Source organism: Asparagus officinalis, chromosome 6 (genome assembly GCF_001876935.1).
Source record: "Asparagus officinalis chromosome 6, Aspof.V1, whole genome shotgun sequence".
In the NCBI taxonomy this organism is placed as follows: Eukaryota; Viridiplantae; Streptophyta; class Magnoliopsida; order Asparagales; family Asparagaceae; genus Asparagus; species Asparagus officinalis.
The window spans coordinates 61,813,541-61,835,100 of record NC_033799.1 but is presented as its reverse complement, the minus strand read 5'-3'; the positions used below and the strand labels follow the sequence as shown (position 1 = coordinate 61,835,100).

The 21,560-nt window shown below is 36.2% G+C and overlaps 1 protein-coding gene across 1 annotated transcript in view; it reads right to left on the bottom strand.

The window, feature by feature from the left end:
* The window catches only part of LOC109846239, a 104,358-nt gene continuing 83,519 nt past the window's right edge, over positions 722-21,560 (bottom strand). Inside the window, exons 47-66 of the mRNA XM_020415462.1 lie at positions 21,044-21,098; positions 19,392-19,528; positions 18,701-19,210; positions 17,787-18,608; positions 17,538-17,704; positions 16,734-16,791; positions 10,938-11,432; positions 10,763-10,849; positions 9,816-9,971; positions 9,550-9,734; positions 8,932-9,465; positions 8,605-8,779; positions 8,317-8,459; positions 8,091-8,217; positions 7,557-7,778; positions 7,122-7,478; positions 3,371-3,529; positions 2,992-3,279; positions 2,564-2,913; positions 722-1,034 (exon numbers count right to left, since the gene is read on the bottom strand). Coding sequence (XP_020271051.1) covers positions 2,749-2,913; positions 2,992-3,279; positions 3,371-3,529; positions 7,122-7,478; positions 7,557-7,778; positions 8,091-8,217; positions 8,317-8,459; positions 8,605-8,779; positions 8,932-9,465; positions 9,550-9,734; positions 9,816-9,971; positions 10,763-10,849; positions 10,938-11,432; positions 16,734-16,791; positions 17,538-17,704; positions 17,787-18,608; positions 18,701-19,210; positions 19,392-19,528; positions 21,044-21,098 — 4,842 coding nt within the window. The 3' untranslated portion in view covers positions 722-1,034; positions 2,564-2,748. The remainder of the gene's footprint in view (positions 1,035-2,563; positions 2,914-2,991; positions 3,280-3,370; positions 3,530-7,121; positions 7,479-7,556; positions 7,779-8,090; positions 8,218-8,316; positions 8,460-8,604; positions 8,780-8,931; positions 9,466-9,549; positions 9,735-9,815; positions 9,972-10,762; positions 10,850-10,937; positions 11,433-16,733; positions 16,792-17,537; positions 17,705-17,786; positions 18,609-18,700; positions 19,211-19,391; positions 19,529-21,043; positions 21,099-21,560) is intronic.

Genomic DNA, 21,560 nt, shown 5'->3' with positions numbered 1-21,560 from the left:
ATCACTTTACATGGTAGCTTACTGTACTCGTGTGGCTCTCACAAGCATGCCTCCAACATATATAACGAGTACATACGGCTTCTAGCTGCCATTTTGTATTGGTTTGTGTAACACGTCGCCCATCTAATTTGTAACTATGTTACATTATTAAAAATCCATGAAGAGTAAATTAGGAAGTCCAATCCTCTTTGTGATGATGACCTTCTAAAACCTCATGTATATAACAGCCGTAACTGATTTTATAGATGCAAAGAGCTATAGCTACAGAGAGTAACTTCCTACGGAATTTGGTGAATGATAACGCACGATCTCATAAAAGGGTCGTTCAAGACATTATCGGATGTCTATGCTGACATAACTGTTTTCAGCTATCGAAGTGTACAATATTTAACACCCCCCTCAAACTACAATTGGACTTGAGATTGCTTCTATTGCACTTTAGATCGACTACCAAGTAAGAGGTGAGGAACGCATTTGTTCGCACAAGAAGATGCGGTAAATATTAAGGTATATTTAGGGCTGTGAGTTGTAAAATATAGAACATCTTCATTTAGGAAACTCTACCACTGCATTTTTGTCTTCAAACTCAACCACCTCTACTACTGCTAAAAATTATCTGATTTCAGGCAATCAAAATGTGACATATAAGAAGCTATGGTTGTTCGCTTGATATCTCAAGTACTATTTTTCACTAATAAATGGCATCAATTGGGGTGTAGTCTATTCAGAATTATTCATTCACTTTTCTTCACTATAAAAATATTGCCTCACCTCTGATGCGTCTCACCCAGAGAGGAGTAAAATTCATTTGCTCTTAATAGAAAGAAAAGCAAGATTATTTACATGAAGATTCGGCCATCAGCTGTACAATACAATTGACATGTAATCTAAATACATACAAAATACCTTCTCCTTTGTTTTTCTGTGTCGCTCTTCAAGGAAGCTTCTGTCGTGCTCCTATTATTTTCATTCAAAGGGCAGATCAGAAGTTGAGGTAGATACAATTCCAGAAGCCTCAAGTACATAGCTTGATACTGCATCAAAACATAAAGGCTTAAAAATAGACATTATCCTTTTGCCCCACCAAGATCTATAAGCATACGCTTTGTCTTTGTCTAAGGTATGATGATATAAAAGGATTTTCGACTAACATTAATAGGTTCCATGTATCTTCCATAAGATCATGTGGGTATAAATGAGGTATATATGTTACACATGTAGCTTAGTTTATTATGATTTGTGTTTATACTTCACATGTATCTATTATGCTTCCCACAATGTTGGTAATGTCTTGAAAATATCAAAAAGCCTATAAGAAGATACAGCTCATCATATCTTCTATCTACTTCCTTTTGGTTTTATTAATTATGAATTGCCACCAAATATGATCAATAACACAATTCACCGTACAGTTCAGCACTTCATAGCATATATGCGAAATTTGGTCCCACCAAATGTGTGGAACCTTCGCATCTACATAGTATAGGTGCTTCTATCATGAAGTCGTAGCCATACACTCCTGAGAACCCAACACAATTGGCAACGGTAATGGACCTTCCTTGGCTATGTGCATCCACTTAATCACATACATGTTTTAATTTAAAACACCGACATACACTTCATGCACATATATCCTATACTTCACACACACTTCCTTTTTTATATTAAATATTGAGATATCTAATTATTTTCATCTACACACCAAAAACTATAGTGGAAAATGCTATAAAATTTGACTTTGTATAAAAGTAAGTTTATACTTCTTAACATTTTGTATAAAGTTAAAAAGCAAAATTATATTTCTTTTGAAAAGCCATCAAAATGTATGATTTCATTTTGAGAATATATGATAATTCAAACTATTAGCATTCATGTATCAGCATTATTTATATCATGTTGTCGGGTCATTGTGTCAGAAATTTGAATAACTGTCATGTGTGTCCATGCCGCTTAGCTTTACAAGAAATATTAAGCCGGCATAGTAACTCGATGACTGTTTAATAAGAAAAAACTTCCAACTGTTGAGTAATGGAGATGTTTAAAATGTCTGTATCCAGGGTAATACTGTTTTAAACCCCCACAAACTTTCAGTGATTTGTAGCAAACTCCCCAATAACTTTCAAAATCGCACTAATCCCCCAATAACTTTAGGCATTGCAAGAAACCCTCAATAGGTTTCTACGCTTTGTAGATAACTCCAACAATTTTGAACTTAAAAACAAAATAAAAAGACATTTTGAAAGTCATTGAGGTATAGTGTAATTTACCCAAAAGATGTCGTCGGAGATTTTATGCAAAAAGTTATTGGGGGGTTCAGTGTGCGATTTTAAAAGTTATTGCGGGTTTATGCGAAATGCTGAAAATGCTTGGGGGTTTAGTGTAATTGACCCAGCTAACTACAAAATGAATCCTTTTGCTTATTGAAAAAGACTATAAATGACTAATTTGGAAAAATAATGAGAGCCTATCTCTCAAGAACTACTGTCAGAGAACAAAAGATGACATGCAAAGATTTCATATGGAAATGAATATTTTACATCAAAATGAAGATGCTAACACATACCAGAGTTTTGCTGACAAATGAATAATCTACCAACATAAGCTTGTATGTGGTAAAATGCTTTTTTCGGTTCATCTAGATGCATGACAAACTGGTCCTCGTTAAGAATTTGAGATGCAAATGATCGACATCCGTCTCTTCAATGATAACAATATTTGGAATTATCTTCACTGAAATTACCCTAGGATTCACTGAGGCAGTGCAAAGACCATGCCAAAAGCCGAATTCACAGGAACAGACTTTTGGTCTTCTTGCACACTCCACAGACCAAACACATCGTTAGGCAATACTTCATGGCCAACAACAGTAGTACTTGGGGTATATGGTTTAGGCACTTTTCTTTTCTGGAGTACCTGCAACAGGCAAAACATAGTGTTAAGTATGATGCACATGGTTAATGCTCAAATGTGGGCCAGAATAGAAATTATTACTTTTGAGGAATTTGGTCCATAAGTTTGTAGTGTTTGCTCGATAGATGAAAAGATTTCAATTGCTTGGTGAGATCCACGGATGCATTTAACAACACGAGCATTTTCTTTTGACTCAGGTAACCTAGTTTGCACGTACAAGATAAGCCTTGAAGGGGGTGATCCTGGAAAATCTTTCTTTCCGTGTGTCAATTCCATTGTGGCTAGGTTTTCTAACAGAACATCCCACAACACTGAACATGGATCTCTTGCTGGATTGAATTGTCTTTGGGCCACTAGATTTGTTGGTTGCTGGAAAGAAAAATGAAATGAAAATAGTGCCTTCAAGTTTCTGACAGAAGTCGCAAGTGAAGAAATTATGAAAAGTTTGATGTTGACTTACTTGCAGTAACAAAATTCTACGATGGGTTAGAAGAAAGATCTTTCCCTTTGGTATCAAAAAGTGATCTTCATATGCATCTGATAACGCAAACTTTCCTCGAACCTTAAAGAGATCAACCTGGCCAAAAAAGGTACCAGATTCTGCCAGCTGCAATATTACCTTTACATAATAATAACAGTATATTAGATAGTACCAAACTTTTCTAGAGATAAAAGCATACAACTAGGTTGAATTGAAACCTGCAGAAAATTTAAAACTACTAAGGCCATGAACTACTTAGAACATTCAGTCAACTTTAGAAGCAATAAAAACAATTTCTTTTTTTTTACTTTAATTGAAGTTTAGTAATTTCTGATGCAGGGTGTCCATAATTGTTAGTAATTAGAATTGATAGGAATTAAAATCAGAGTAATTAGAATTGATAGGAATTAGAATCAGAAATCGACGGCAGAACCCTGTTGATCTTTATTACTTATACTATTATGGTTTTAAAACACGCAACACATTTAAAGAATATACTAAATATATCTCAGCATATTGCCTTATTCTCTCAATATATCCCTAACATTTGTCAATCAATATATTTCTGACTTATCATTCCTAATATACTAATATATCTCTAGCACAAATATCATTTCTTCAGATATTTTCGAACACTCCAGCTCAAGCTGGAGCAAGTATATCATATATGCCTAGCTTTCTACAAATATAACACACTTTTCAAAAATTAGTTTGTGACAAAGGCTCAAAATGCTCGAGGCTTCTGCACAACATTTTTAACAGAAGCAATGAAAAATTGTCTCCCCTTGGAATTTGATATCTTAACTTGATCATCCTCCGCAATCACCTTAATAAAGAAAACTCACTCTACTACCACTACCAAAATAACCAAACGTAACACATTGACATCTGCTTGTCCGTCTCCCTTGGACAAATAAAGTTGACTCCTGACAGCTGACGCATCTATGATACAAACTTTTGAAGAACATTATCACGAACCATTAAGATCTTCCCTGTAGACCTATAAATTAATTGAACCAATCCTCTTCTTTATATGCTTTTTCAAATCTCCCAAATTGGAATCATTTCAAAACATATATGCCATGGTTTTACGAAACTGATCCTTTCCATGAAAACCCAAATCAACTAATCCTCCTCCCATTGTTTCCATCCTGCAAATCAACAAAACTCTACATTAAGTGCCTTCTTAATGGGCCGAAACCTGTATTAACATTGTGTTATCTTCTTTTAGGTCCTGTCACTTCTTGAGCTACCACTATAATGAGAAAGTATCCACAATAATTAAGGCAGCATATCCTTTGTACCACAAACCAATTATCAATTGCCAACCAGTTCAAAAATTACACATCATTATTGAACTTCCTCTCCTCCCTACGTTCCTCTCCCCTTGTTTCCCATAAAACCCAGCCATCTAATCCAACTCCCAATCTCTTATCAGCACCAATTCCCGCCACAACGATGAAGGATCCAAGTACTTGAGTCAAGAAACTTGGTAGAACATCAAATTTGAATATCAAAAGTACATAATTCTTTGGAATTTCTCAGTTTTCCTCACTTTCAATCGTTAGGGTTTTTAATTACCTGAATTAGCATATTGTAATTTTTTTCCAGGTACCATTTGAGTGTCATCATTGTTCATCCATGATAATCAATTGCTCGAGGACTTCTAGAACTAAAGACCATCATTATTCATCAATGTTCTAGAGTTGGATTTTTTAAAATGGAATTATTTTTTATTTATTTTAGATCTTTTTCCCTGAGAAACAATTCTTGAGAAGCAATAGACAAAAAATTGAACTTCATGCAATCTTTAAATAAAAGAGGGAAAGATATTAGAGTTAATAGCTAGCTGCTCATTTATACAGCTCACCACTGAAGGCTTAACCGTAGGCCGCCGAAGGAAAATGGGCGCCTGCTTTTGGGCCTGAGGTTAGGTGAATGAGGTTGAAGGAAAGTGGATAAAAGGAAGGGAAGAGAGAGAACGAGGTGCCATTTTAATTCACACTTGTCAATTACCAATTGGATAAAGGTATATATGATATGGTACAACTAGTATAACCAATACCTTCTCCATTATAAGACCATCGACTCAAACCACTGCAAAAAAAGTTAGTGCCAGTTTTACACATGATTCCGTAACCCACATTATACACCAATTAACACGTTGATAACTTCCTGATGTGTTACTAAAAAGTATCACACTCATCCTACCTTATATACGCGGTCTCCACCTTGCAGAATAACAATGGTCCATTACAGGATGTTAGGATCACCACTGCATGATCTGGATTATAAAGACGGGTCCTACGGGTGCTAGAGGTGACGCTAGCTTGCTTAGGCGATGTAGCACTCATTTTCACATGACACCTAACTTCACATTACCGCCTAGCTTACGGCTCTGGTAGCATTTATCATGTTCCGGACTGCGAGCTTGTTGGCGCAATGTAAGCTCTTGGATCAACTGAGTGCAACATATCAAACCACTGCCAGAACTGAATAGCCATCGTTACACTTGATTCCCTTCACCCACATTATAAACTCATTAGATAAGTGAGTTATCAAGGCCCACTTTTAAAATATGATGCTGGTGGGATTTGAGCCATGGTTGCTCTATTGACATATAAAAATCCCTCCCAGTGTACCAAAATTCCAGATTTGTGGTGATAGTTGGGGTTAAGTCGCTGGACAGGTCCCAAATATATGAAGAAAATGTCTCCTGTACATCATGATATCTCTTAACTTCGATGATGCATTAGAAGAAATATCCCCTATGCACTGAGTATGTAATTATTCAAGTTTTTGACAGACAACTAGTACATGCATGTCTTAGTGTAGAACTAAATGGAGCGATATGTGTGTGCCAGTACATACAAAGACTTATAGTCACAAAAAAACGAGGGAATAAAAAGTGATGAAGTGTATGTGAATACAATAACATGTGTGCCTTTCACACCATAGAAACAAAAATGAATGGAAATTTGTCTACACAAATATTAAACAATAAATACACTAATATAAAAAACATATCTCACGATCATCTACCTTTCCGCTAATATTGTTGGAAGAAGATGAGGAGAGTAAATATAAAGCCCTCACTCCACCAAACAAAGAAATGAGTTACGGCTAGTTCACAAGACACTAGCAACAAGCATAGAAACAATAGTCTACTTGTGGATAAAATTTTAATATTCCATATACGATCTATTATATCGTACATAATAATCCATATATATGTCATATGATAGCCATTTTTCTACTGCTAGAGTATAAAATTATAACCCTCAATATTCACGACAACCTCAGATTTTGCTCAGCAGAAGGTAATCGTTAATATCATATCAGCACAATGCAGGTTCAAATCTAACTAGCCACAAATATAAAGCGGATTAAAAGAAATGATATTATTGGTAAGTCCAGGTTTTAGCTCATGAAAAGGGCACTCAACCTACGGAAAATGTTAGAATATAAAGGGATCCTTACTACCTCCTAATTGATCATTGTTAACAGTTACATCAAAGATCAGAGGAACCCTTGCCTTTTGTTCCACTGAAACAGAGATACATGGTGAAAGGTATGAACGATAATTGTATCTAATCATCAGTAACAGAAGAGATAGAATATAAACATCTAGAAAAAGAACTGAAGTCTCAATAGTAACTCCTTATATGAGAAAAAGATGGATACAAACAAGCCTGAATAGCACTGGCAAGAGCGAAGTTATGTCATTCACCTGCCCTGTTGCTTTATATTCATCATATGGACGGAGCAAATTATCCCCACCAATTACTCGTGGGAGACGCCTACGAAGCAATTGTTCTTCAGATGTTATTGCTGATGCTATCTTCATTTTCACGGCATTGGCACCTTCAGTAGTTTTAGAAAGAAGATCAAGGACCCCACTCACAGGTTGAGCAGCAGCACCAATAATTCCTTTGCCAACTCCTTGAACAAAGCCCTCAACGCCAGAAGATTTTGCACCCTCAAGAGGCTTTGTTAAGATGCCGGTTACTCCTCTAAAGAAACCTTTTGCAAGAGCCCCACCCCCCTCCCTAATAACATCACCAATATCTTCAACTCCTTTGCTATCCTGAAATACCATTATATAAATTGAAGCTGATAACATGTACAGTGTATAGACAACCCTGATGTTAAAAGACTGACATACTTGTTTTTGTCGGCTCTGAATAAATTTCTTGTCCATGGATAAAGCTGCAACACCTTTACTCATGTTACTAAGTGCACTGCTCGCATTGCCAAGAATGTCAACACCAGAGAGCAGCCGAAGAGGTTGGCTGAGAAGATCTTTTTGAATGTTTGACACTGCACTGCTAATAAGCGCACTTTTACGCATGCAGAGTTCTTCATGAAATCTTTGTGTAATACGCACCTATAATGGTCGTAAAAGTTAGAAACAGTAAATACTGCTCAGGCTCAGAGAGAAATTTCTTGAATGCCTATGACTTGAAAAGGAATTAAATAATTTTTAAATTCCTAATTATAAGGGTTAACATCAAGGTGATATCTGGTTGTACAAGCTTGGTCAAAATTCTCCAGATTATGTTAAGAGCATTAAATTCATCCTTATGACTGACCTCATTTTGATGAGAACAGGTTTGGATGAATCTTGTAATTAAATTAATAATAATGTCCTATAGCATACATTACTGAAACAAGCATATAAACTCCGGAAAGAACTCACCGGCATATGCTCAGTGTTCCCCAAAGCCGTCATCAAAGATGACCAGAATCCAAGAACACCTCTTGGGCGTTGAGCAGGTGACATAGCCATGGTCACTTTGAAACGGATCTCTGAGATATTAAGCAACCTACAGGTTTAAAAGTTACCTTTATACATATCAAAAGTCTAAAATTAAGAACAAAAGGTGATAGTATCATGTAAGAACGAAATAACTCTTCATAAGTACCCGATTTTTATTATTGGATCTACTGAAACAGCAGTAGCTGCACAGCCAAATACACTACTGAATTTTATTTGATCAAACATCTCATGGAGTCGCCAAATAATTGGTTCATGAATGTTAACCAAAAAAGAAGAACTTTCAGGCACCTGTATACAAGAAAAGAACTTCAGTCAAAATTAAAAATTATACAACTAACAAAGACAATAGAAACCTCTTCCAAAACTAAGTACTCAGAGAAAGAATATCAAAGGAAAAACTGAATACCCACTGAAAATATCAAAGTATATATACCTGCAAACCAAGATACGGGTAAACACCAAAGTCTAAGGAATTAGTTTGCATGGTTACAGAGAACTTCAGTATATACTCCAGTTGGTCAGCCATTCTAAGCGGTCCAAACAATACTGGCATGGGAGTGAAAGGTAACTGATTATCAATTTGAATACCATGCAACCGTAACTTGAATCTGCCGCAGATTATCAGTACACAAGTCAGCAGACATTAGCTTTACAATACTTGAAACTTAATGCTAAGACACTGATAAAATCTGGAGAAAGTTCATTAGAAAGTCCAAAAAAAATATTAAGATAATAAAACTTGATAACTTTCTAAACTTGCCTGCTGATCCCAGCATCCAATCCAGATGAATAAGAAATAAGCAGATTTTGAACAGAGAAATATACAATCTCCTCGGGCATGTGATCAATGATAGACAAACCCAGCTCAGCCAGCTCAAAAGTAACATGAAATTCAGTTTCCAAAGCAGGAGATGACTTTTTATAATCATTTTCAGATGATTGAAGTATAGTTGAAGGAACTCTTCTGTGCATTACTGCAGGTATATCATTTTCTGGCATCCAATCACTAATGCGGCAGATCTGTAATTTCCCCTCTTTTAGAACAGTAACTCGTAGAGCTTTTATAGGTCCACAAGCTGCCTCCAACGGCTGATAATCCATAATCTCATTAATGTTGTACTTCTCAGATTTCATGGGGTCCGTTCCATCAGCCAAAACCTCCAATAATTGCCTTCTACCTAAGTCCTCCCAAGCAAATGACGAAGCAGAATTAGGGGGGAGATTTAGCCAGGAGTTGTCTGTCCCACCCACTTGGCGGAAATGAATAGGCAAGAATGTTGAACGATTTTCAATTCTGTTGAAACGAAGGATTATGAAATCAGATATAATTTAACCAAGGTAGAAATCACGCTGAACAAACTGATTTTTCTGTACAAACCTGTAAGGGCTTAAAAATAATGTGGGGTGAATTACAACTTCATACACTGAGCTTTTTGTTCCACCACGCACTTCTACGCTTATATACATTGGATTATTTCCTATATCAGTCTTCATGCAAACACACATCACACCATCAAACTTAATGCTAAATGGTGTACTCCACTTGTATCCATCAAGTCGCAACTGAAGTTAGAGATATACACAGTTATTTCAGAGGTAAAGATGAAGAAAAAAATAATAAGCGATAAAGCAAAAATTCCCCACCTTCAATAGTTCATCTCCTGGACTCGATTTCCATTTTAGCAGCTTTGGAGGATCATTTGGGTGAGACCATTCTACCAACTCAGTGTTATACTGACACAAAGATATGCTGTGTCCAAGCCTATTGATAACTAATGTCTGGGGCAGAAAACGAACAACCTGCACATGGATTTAGTCTACCATTCTAAGAATATTATTGATAAAAAATAACAAAAAGAGTGCATAGCGTTATGTTCACATATGTAGTGGAATCAATAAATTCAGCTGTACCTGCCTACCTTCAAACAAATTCCTATTTTCCTAAAGGTTTGTTAGTATTTGCATGGCCACTCAACATACTAGTATACTACTAAGAATAGGCTGGCGATGTTGACTAAATTGTAACTCTGCTCTGAGAATCTAGAACTGTCTATTCATTATCCTAAAAAAATTTAATCATGTTGCCAATAATAATTAACTCACATGACTAAGGTAAATGACGTAACTCAGCCCCTTAACAACATAAAAATAAGCTACAAATAATGGAGCAGAAATAAATCTAAAGCACAAAGCTGTATACCATATGGGGCCAACAGCAGCTTGTAAAATCTTACAGTGAATTGAGGGAGGCAATAAAGGGTCATTACTGGGTATTGTGATGTGCCTATTCCTAAGGCTTTTCATTAGCTATAATCCAGTTTCAAATGATGGCCACTGTTGATTTCTAACTTCCTATACAGTAATGCTTAATAAGAATTATTTTACAACTTTTTCCACACAATTGTACTAAAATTTTTCTATAGCAGTTCTATCAACATAAGAATCTCCCATAGGATAATCCTAAAGAAAAAGAATCTTCCACATGAAAATCAATACATGATAACATAATTCTACAGTCTAAATAGCAGGTGGGGCAACTACTTGAGAAAAGAACTATTTTCACATGTCAAAAGAGGAGAAAAAAGACAAACCTTTGTTCTGTCAGAAGACACTTTAAGTTGTGCCGATAGGTTAAAGTATGATCCATCAGAGGCAAATGCCTTTACATCTACCCGTTCCTGCACAGGAATAGGATTAGCTTGACACCTACGATATTCAGAATACATTTCAATAACAAACAATTAACTTATGTTGAAGATTTTTCACCTTTCTTTCAAGCTCAAGAAGAGAGATCCCAGCACTATAATATTCAGAATGATAAACAGCTACAGAGATGCCAACACGATTAGCAGAAAAAGAAGCATTGTGAGGAGGTGTTGATGATACTGCGCCTGGATATGTATAATCTTGTGGAGATAACATAACACAATTTGGACCAAACTCCTCTATAACTTCTAATATCTGAAGATTTCTTTTTGAGGTAGAAATTTTCCTTTCCAAAGATTTCGAGCTATTCCTTAAGGCAAATTTTGCAGATTTAACTGCTCTAGATATCATCTGAGAGTCAGTCTCTACAGTATCTGAAGGCTCAACCTCCACTATACGAAAAGACAGAGGTACTGATGAATCATTGCAAATCCAATATGGAACAAACAGCCTAACTGTTTTCGGTGCTGCATCAGTTCCTCCCATGTCATGTTCAACACTCACACGCAACCTCCTGGCACAATATGCACATGAAATGTGACGTCCAAAGACTCCCTAAGAATAATTCAGAGCTTAACTGTTCAAACTTAAAACATTAAATTCCCTACATAAGGCTCTGGCATATTATGTAAATACAATATGGATATGTGAGCATTTGGTCAGGTACAAACCGAATGGCAGGTCATTTGTAAATCAAATGGACTGGAAATACCGAAACGATAATTTGTACTGGTGATATTGAACTTTGAAAGACACTCATCTTAATACAACCATCTAACATCAAAAACACCATCCTTCCAGCATACATTATCCAATGAACAATGATGGACATATATATAACTGGTTTCTTAGCATAGTGGACATCCAACTACATCCAGAAAAACCTTGAAACCAAAAACAGTTGAGCGACAGAATTGGAAACACCAGTTGTAAAGTAAACATGACAGGTTACAATATATGAAAATACGGGAAAAGATGTTCAGATGAAGCGAAAATTGCACTATATGGCTATCAACTTAAGTTTGTAACATGAGTCAGTATCTTAGTCAAGAAGATGGTATTTCACAATTGCATTGAAATAAATTTGTCGATTTGCAGGGACCATATCAACATCCCTAAATAGAGAACGCTACTTAATTAAATCATATTTGATCTCAAAGTTTCAATATTTATAGACAGACATCTTGGTTGTCATCTTATGATGGTTTCTGTAGTGAACTTAATCCCAACAGCTCAGTTTTGCGTGAATGAATGAATAGAGATAAAACATATCTTCCCACGCACAAGGAAACATGGACAATGACATGGGAAAAGAATATGATGCAGTATGCACAGAATTGGTAGATATTATGGGTATTTAGATTTATGAGATATTGTTGAGATATGATTTTATCTCATACATATTTGCAAGATACATCTAATGTCTATTTAAGAGAGTTTAGGGTTAGCTGAATAATGATCTTTGTCTTCTCTCATTTTCTACATAGTATCAGAGCCTACTCGATCCTAGAAACTTCTCTAATCTTTCTGGATTTGGAGGCTATCAAGGGGGCTTTGCATAGTACTCATGCTCCCAACAGCGGCGAGGACATCTTCAACGGCTTCGACATCTTTGATTTTTACATCATTTGTTTACTAAATTATTGTTAAACATCAATAAAAAAAACTCTACCCTTGAAAAACCCTAAACTCAAGAAGAACGAATGACACGGTTCATCACTATACTGTATATCATGAACAGTATCACTCCTCATCATCTTCCGATGGTTGGATGCAAAGCTACATAGTAGATTCTAATGTATCTTCTATTAGCTGACCCGCCTAGGGTTCCTCTCTACTAGCTGACCAGTCTAGGGTTTCTCTCTACTATCTGACCTATCTAGATTTCTTTCTATGATCTGACTTGCGTAGGGTTCCTACTGGATGATCCACCTATGATTTCTACTAGGTGAGGCCACTGGCCAGTGTTGTAAATAGCGCCCGATAGCGGCGCGATAGTGATTGCGGACACATACTGCTAGGCTTTCATGCTAAGCAGTCGACTCTCGCGACCATTTCCACTTTCCGCTCGTAATCGCGGCGAAAACACGTAATAGCGCTTAAAAAGCGCCAATAGCGGCTAAAAAGTGCTTTTAAGCGCTATTTTAAAATAGCGGGTTTAAGTTGAGGGACCCGAAACCAACCCAAACCCGACCCGAATGCACTTTAAACCCTATTCCAATCTATTTCTCTCGACCTCGACTCTTTCCGTCAGCGCCTCGTCTCTCCTCTTAAAAAACCCTAGCCGGTAGTGACCTCTGAGAGCTCCTCCGACAAGTTTCTCCTTCAGTAGTAAGCTTCTCCTTTAGCAGCAAGGTTTTAGCAGTAACCGACAGGAGTTCTCCTCTAGTTTCAGCAGCAGCCGGCTGGAGTTCTCCAGCAGGTCATCTCTCAAGTCTTAAAAGCTCCCGCAGCAGTTGCAGTCCTCCAGCAGTTGTAGTCCTCCAGCAGTCAAGCAGCCATCCAGAAGTCCAGTAGCAGCCCTCGAGCAGCAAATCTCCACCTCAACCACCTCGGAAAATCTCCATTTCATTCCGGTGATGATGATGAGTATGATGAGTGATGATGAGTCATTGCTCGATTTCAGACTTTTGAGTTTGGAGTTTGGAAATGTTCGGGAGTTTGATATTTATTGCTTGTTTAGTATCTATAGACTGTTATTATCTATCATGACGTTATCTTGTTTTGCTTATTTATCTATAGTTGAAGATTTTATTTTTTATATCAAGTTTCTAGTAGTTAGTATAATCATGATGTTACTAATCAATGTTTTTTTATCGTTGAGGATATTTATATTAGAGACTTGAAAGTTGAAGGAGACAAATAATGGTCTTTTTGATAAACATTTACATTTTTTATTCTTTATAGTACTTTGTTAATATTATGCAATTGGTACACATCTATTTTATGCTTAGGATCTTTATAAATTATCAAATATGCCTTTGTAAAACTTTTAGATTTTTTTGTAATTTTTCTTATTTTTTAGAATATATAATAATATAAATATATTTACATTTGACTGCTATTTGACTATATGCTATTTGTCGCTATTTTACCGCTATGGGTGCAAATAGCCTTAGTGGTACCCTGTCACGATGCAATGCAATCCTTTATCAGCAACCTTGGGTGTGGCTACACTTCANTTGTAACAAGATGTACATATATAGTAATATATGCTCCAGTTTGAGGGGGAATGCTAGATATTATTAATATTTAGATTTAGAAGATATTACAAGATATTGTTGACATATTGTGAGATGTGATTAGATATGATTTTATCTCACACTTATTTTGTAATATCCTCCTTACCTCTATTTTAGAGAGGTTAGTGTTAGATGAATAATAACTTTGTCTTCTCTAATTCTCTACAATAATGACACTAAATTTCCTAAAAAATGTAGAACTTGCACTAAAAACATTACGAATTAAAAGTTAGTTGGTCACTTTTAATGAAAAGAAGGCACTAAAAAAAAGATTTTAAGTTAAATAGTTACGGATTTAATATTCAACAAAAAAAAAAGACACCCATATTTCTACTCCCAAGACCCAAAGGTAATACATAAAAGTGAGTTATTCATGGGGGCAAAGCTTAAAAAATCATAGGAGGGCGGTGGATTGGTCGTAGGGGTTTAGTAGTGGAGGCTGGGGGGGGTAGGGCAGATGGCACACAATTATGTAATGTAATAACTTGTAACAGCTTCACCAATATTAATTTATTTTTTCAATTGGCTACAAATAGTGAGTATTTCATCTCGTCCTATTAATCCCTTTAACTCCAATTTAGATTTGTAGAAAAACATGACATTTTAAAGCACTTTATTGTATGAGGTACAATAGAGGAACAAAAGTTTTTTTGATTCTTAGTTATATAATATACGACTAGTAAAAATTACCTTCAGTATCACTACCAATTATTAAGTCAAAACACACTTGGTAATTATATGTTTTATAATCTACAGTAAAACGATTCTTTTGTCAAAAGAGGTTAACCTTCTAGATACCAAAGATCCCTTAATTAGTCCGCGGGCAATGATGGAATTATTTTTCTTGTGGCATATTAATCTTTTAAGTTATTAAAAATTTTACATCATTCACTTGTGTACGCATTCTCATTATAATAAGGGGGTTTTCATTAAAAAACCCGGTTAAAAATAGGTCAAACCGATAGGTACACCTTCAAAAGTTTTTCTATACAAAACCACCTTGTCAATGAGTTCAGCTTTCAAGAAACCATTTTAATACAATTTCTACTCAATTTTATCCAAACTATCCAACATTCCCTTACTACTTCCACCCTCCTTCCTTCTCCCTCCCCATCCACCCCACCTCCATCCCATCTTCGCCCTCCTATCCTCCGATTTATCTCTGTCCTCCTCCACCCATGCTCCTTCCTCCTCCATCTACCCTCCTCTGTTCACTGTCGCCACATCTACTCCCTCTTCCTCCTTTCTCGATTCCACTTCCACCTACCTCATCTTCCACCCACCCTCCTTTTTTTATTTATCCCACCTCATTGTCCTCCCTCCTCATCTCAACCACAGTTTCAAGAAGAAGGATGAGGGCGGAGAAAAGGATGGGGACAGAGGTCGGGTGGATGAGGAAGGAGAAGGGAGGAGGGTGGAGGTGGAATGGGTGAGGAGGGAGAAGGGAGGAGAGTACTTTTGGTAGTTAGGGTAAAGTTCAATAGTACTTGACCTTAAGCGGTCCATTAAAAGAAACTTTGAAGGTGGTTCCTACTGATTTGGCCTACCTTAAATGCGGCTTCCATGAAAAAACCATCATAATAAGAAGGGGTAATATAGCAACAATCTCATATTATAGCTATCAATAGAGGATTCAGCTGGTCATAAACATTTACCACAGGGTATTTAATGAAGGAAAAAAAGGAGGAGAAAATGTTAGGACACTTCCAGATTTTCTCCTTCTAAGCGTGCTCTAAGAGTTCCTTCTAATCACAGATTCACATGTAGTTTGAGGGGGAGTTTGGGGATGGGGTGAGGGGTATACCTTAGATGGCCCCATCGTCGTAAGTTCTTGATCATGATACTCATGTCTAGGAGATGTTTGTGTTAAAACTTGAGAATCCCCACCTCAAACTGTCTGTTAGCGTACGGTTTGTTTGAAACACAAGTTTTAGAAATCGTTTAAATCTGAAATGGCTACTAGATGTGATTTTTTATTCTAAAGGAAACACAGTTTCTAGAATTAAGAATGATGTAGACATTTTTGTGCGATTAGAAAATATGAGATTAAGTTTGAAGAGCTCATCCTTCTTCAATAGGAAATTAGACGTCTGAGATGGGACACAATAATTATTTCAAATAGTTGCCCTAATTCAAGAATTGAGTTGAGATAGATCTAAAACATGGGAAGCAATCCCACCATTAAAATTTAAAGAAGTTTGGATAAGTACACCATTAATACCTCAGACCTATCAGAATAGATGCAACTTGGTGGGCTGAGATCGGATTTGACAACTTGTCAAAAAGCACAACCCAGTGAAGTTATTCATTCTTATATAAATGCAATTATACATTTCAGTTGAGCTTTAGTAAGGAATTTAGAGACTACTAGATCAGGCTTAGATTGAATTTATTCTAACTCCATAAGTCCAACTTGGTGCACTTGGAGCCCTGAGGATAAGATTTGGACAAATTGCAGAGTAGATAGTGCCTCATGATTTCAGAAAGGCATGTTTGAACTCGCACTAAATATTATAAGTTAATAGAACAACTTGCAGTTTAAACTTCATTTCATGAGATGGCTATATGATTTGCTATGCTTGCATTTCAAAATGTTGGGAGATTAAAAGACAACTTGCTGAAAAACTGAGCCCGCAGAACTGGGAATATTGATATTTATTAGCCTAAATACACTGAAAGGTAAGACAAAAAGGTTTAAGCATATATGCAAAGAAGTGAAACAAAGACACCCTTCAACAGGTGCGCTGTTACAATTGGAGTGACAAGATACATGAGTTGACTTTAATGAGCATGAATGAGGACAAGTAAAATAGGATATAAGAGATGACTAATCAGAACTATATAAAGAAAAAGGATTCAGCAAGCTCACACAAATTGTTTATGATAAAGGTATTTTTTAATAAAATCTCCTAGTATCAGCTGGAGGTGATCTTTGGTGTTATATAGACGTTAACGATCTAATTGATAGGTACACTTTTTCAAATGACAGGATGTGGTTTCTAGAAACATTGGAAGGAAGCTACATTGCATCAACTGTTCTAAAATGGTAAAAGTGAGTCAATGAATAAACTCAAGCTAATTCATTAATTAAACCACCGCTTCAAGCTCATTAAACGTAATCAATTCTTACAAGAGCTCAGGAAGAAAAGGATACTTAGGCAACATAATTCTAACTTTTAGGATAAGTTAGCATTGAGTTTTGTGTAACTATTTGCACAATTTAGATTGACAGAAAGCTGTTTTACATCCTTTTATTCTTATATCAATCTCTTATGTCATCTTCAAGTCTTATAGTCACAAAACTTGATTGAAGTCTTGTGGTATGGGCATGTGTCAGATGACGAAAGAATAAAATAAGACTTGCTGTTACAAAGTAGACTTCTTTTCTATGCCTAAGAACTATAGGAAATAATGATACCGAAGTAGACTTCTTATTCTGCTGTCAAACATTGACTTGATGTTACAAAGTAGACTTTTTTCTGTGTAAGATCTATAGGCAATAATGATATCATTTTGCGTGAATTGAAAAATAATTTGAATTGATGCATGTCCAGCGCCAGATAGGTCCATAATTAATATGACATCCTGAGTAGGTAGAAATAAGATGATAAGATAGGAACAAGTTCTTAGACAACATAACATTCATGTGAGCTGAAAAAACATGCACCTTTTCCAAACACCAACCACCCTGAACAAATAAACTCAGATAGATGGGCCTTCTTAAATCTGCTGAATAGATAAATGCACTTCCACCTGCAGAAAGAATGCCATGTTGCTTCTCCACCATATTTCCTTCAATTAACTTCTCCCATATGGCATACTCAGCTTCACAAGGAAGCTTATTTTCTAATTTGACAACAGAACTAATAGATATTTTCCAGTCAAAAATTGGAGCGTTCAACTCCGTGTGCAGAACCGATGCGTCAGTGCCTACACTGAGCCAAACATGCTGCTTAGCATCAGTAGTAGGATTGCAGTACATAAGCATATCTTTTTTTTCTAGCTGATTCAGCTTCAGAAGAGACTTTGGCAGCAAAATGTTTGTATTTTTTGTGGTAATTTTTCGAGAAGGTGTAGCCTTCTGATTATTTGTTTGGTCCTTGCATGAATCCAAACTAACAATCTGACTCCAAGTATATGGTTCCTGGGAACCTTCAGCATAAGGCCGAACTTGCAAACACAAGTCAGCTTCTTGAACCATACTCACCCAGGGCAGTACACCAGATGAATTGGGGTCTATAACAGCAACAATCTTCCTTTCATTTTCAATGTTCTCATCTGGGAGCTGTTGCCTAGTGCGTATCCAGCGCCTCCGGCGAACAAAATCTAGAGCTGATTTTGAAGAACACTTTGAAGAATTGGGAGGCCAAGTTAGATTTTTAAAATCAGCTCCATATGCCCAACCATCACTGTCTACAAACTGAGACCTCTCAATTTTCCAAGGAGATGTCCATTTCCATCCACGAGGGAGAGGGGGCTCAAAGAAATCCTACAAAATGTTGTTTGATGCATCAACATAAGCAGCTACATTCTATTAGATGTAGTTAAACTGAGAGAAAATTAACATTAGTTAGCTCTTACCTTTGATGAGTATGAGAAATCTCTTGTACTCCAATGTCCCGGATCATTACCCTGGAAACTAGATCCTCTACTTCCCCACCCTGAAATTGGTTGATAACGCTGGTTCTCAAATACTTCTTCCATCACTAGAGGAGTTGCGCTTCTTCCTTGATTCATGAGACTATGAGTATAGGCAGGGCAAACTGACACTTCGAGCTTAACATCAGCAAGATTCACAACAACTGCAAGAGCACGAAGAGTTGCGTGCTTCTTGCCATTTCTCATGACTACTTCAAAGGCAAAGGGTTTTCTGTCAAGCGATTTAGGAACAATTGATAGTGGGAGTGTTGAACCAAACTTTTCCCATGGCCCATCTGGTCGAAGTCCAATCCAGAAACCCACATCACCATCATCATTAACTGAACTCGCCATCCCCATCTGGGAATTCATATTGGCACTTCGTTCAAAGTATGAAGTAGACATTACCAACGTCCCACAAGTTTCCTTGGCATCATTGGCAATTTTCTGACCCTAGTACAATGAAAATTTTATTGTTGATTTAATCGCAATCACATACACATTCAACTTATAAATTGATTGTAGAATAGATTAAGGCACAGAAGTATAAAAACAAAATTTTACGTGTTTCTCCTCAAACAATGATTGTTCAGAATGAATGTATAAACATTTGTGGAACATATAGCAAAATCACCTTCTTCCTTAAAGGATACTGCGAAAATTCCTGAAAATTAGTTGCTGCTGCTTGTTGTAATACCCTTATTGATGTAGCCCGTTTTAGTGAATTAGCCCCACCACCAATAGGGATAGACAATGCACCTACCACTTCACCTAGACCATTAATGTTTAGAGTAAGTAAACAATAAGGAAGAGAATAAATCATACACTGAATATTAGTAGCTATTTGGTTTTAGAGAATCAAAATCACTGAATTAAAAAAGGACAATTTCCCAAATTAAGAATGCACTTACATTATTGATATAAAATAAGTCCATTAACATTATAAGCTACATGTAGGTCCATGAAAAAATACAGATGAAGATTCTATGTCAACACCCTGCTATAAAAAGTGGCCTGGAAGTCTGCCTAGGCGCTCGTTCACCAAGGAATAGGTGGTGCCCAGACTGCCCAAGTAAGGGCTTCAGGCACCTAAGATGGACATGCGTGTAATGTGTGGATCAAACCAGCTTCCAAAACTTTAATGCATTTATCTTGCCAAACAAAGTGTTCCTCATTTGATATCTCCAAGCCAGCCATACATATTAATAGCATTTTAACAACAATAGGAGGAAGACAACTACTCGTCATATAAAGGATGATTACAATAATCAAAATGCCTAAAAGAGGAATAGATGAGCAATTAGCATATACATTTGGCCTACTCATTCTCTAAAACATTTTAAAGATATGGGTCACGCCCTTGGCTGCGATAAGGTGAAATGACAATTGTAAAAAGCTACAAAAGTACCTAAAACAAATACTTTGTTGGCATTACTTAATCCAAATGCTTGACGTCATGGGTAGTGGACTAACACTGATATGAAATAGCATAAGTTTATGCTTTACTTTAAACCAGGAACATGCTCCCATTCTCTCATAACAACTTTACCAGCCCTAGGCAGCACAGTAATGGAGGCAACAATTGGACATATAATAACATTAAACATACCAAACCCCAGTTATTCATAACTTATTAAATGAAATGCCTCACATGTAACATGAACAGAAAACTAGATACGTAAACAACTGACACATTTACTCAAAAACCGTAAATAGATGCAACCATATGCCAGTATCACGCTTAGCTGCTTTCTAACCCTAACATTATGTGCTGTAGAAAAATTATCGGATAACCATATGCCACAATATAACACTATCTACAATAAAAAAATTGGCATATCAGAACATAAATTAGATCAGCAAAAATACAGAATGGCTATCTGATGAAGGTTCACCACAAATTCCATCATCTGTGGAGAACTAGATACATATACAACTGACACATAATCACTCCCAAACCCCAATTTTGATATAATTATATACCCCTGTAACTCTTAGCAAGATGCTTCCTAACCTGACATTGTGTCATAGAAGAAGGCATTGGATAACCATATACCATAATATGACACTATCTCCAACAGAAAAATTGGCATATATGAATATGGAATCATCGATTTAATATAACATGAGTAATGATATAGAATGGCTATGTAATGATCGATTATTTAAAAATTCCAGCATTAAGTTGCATATTTTTTTAACAACCAAAAAAGTAGTACATGTTGGTCAGTAGTCTGCTGAAATGAGCTAAACAAATGGGGAGCAAATTGGAGATTCAGATTTTACCTTTTCCAGCTCTTGAAGCAAGATTTGTAACCTCAACTTCCAAATTTGCTAGTCCCTGTGAGTAAACAACCATCAAAGTGAGGTGTAAATTTCAACATTTGAAGGCAGCTTCACGTTCAACAAAAATCGAAAGAAGAAATCTATTGCATATCCGAAAGTATTAACCAAAAACATGCTATAGGTGAACAAACATAACCTTTTATTACAAACACGAGATCAAGAATTTAGGGACGTTGGAAAAATCTAAATACATGCAAAATAAGATGAAAACAACAAAAACAAACAAATAATGGACAATCAAGGATAAAATAAAAATGCAAAACAGGAATTAATACAATGATTACTCAGTTTAAAGGATGAACGAAACAAATTAGATCATCACCTACAATTATTTATAATAAGAAAAGACCAGAAAATAACATGAAAATGAGTCTAATAAAACAAACTCCCCGGCTCAAAAGCTTGCCTGAAGTCAACAAGATTTTCTTCAATATATCTGATTTCAGAAAATGTGTTT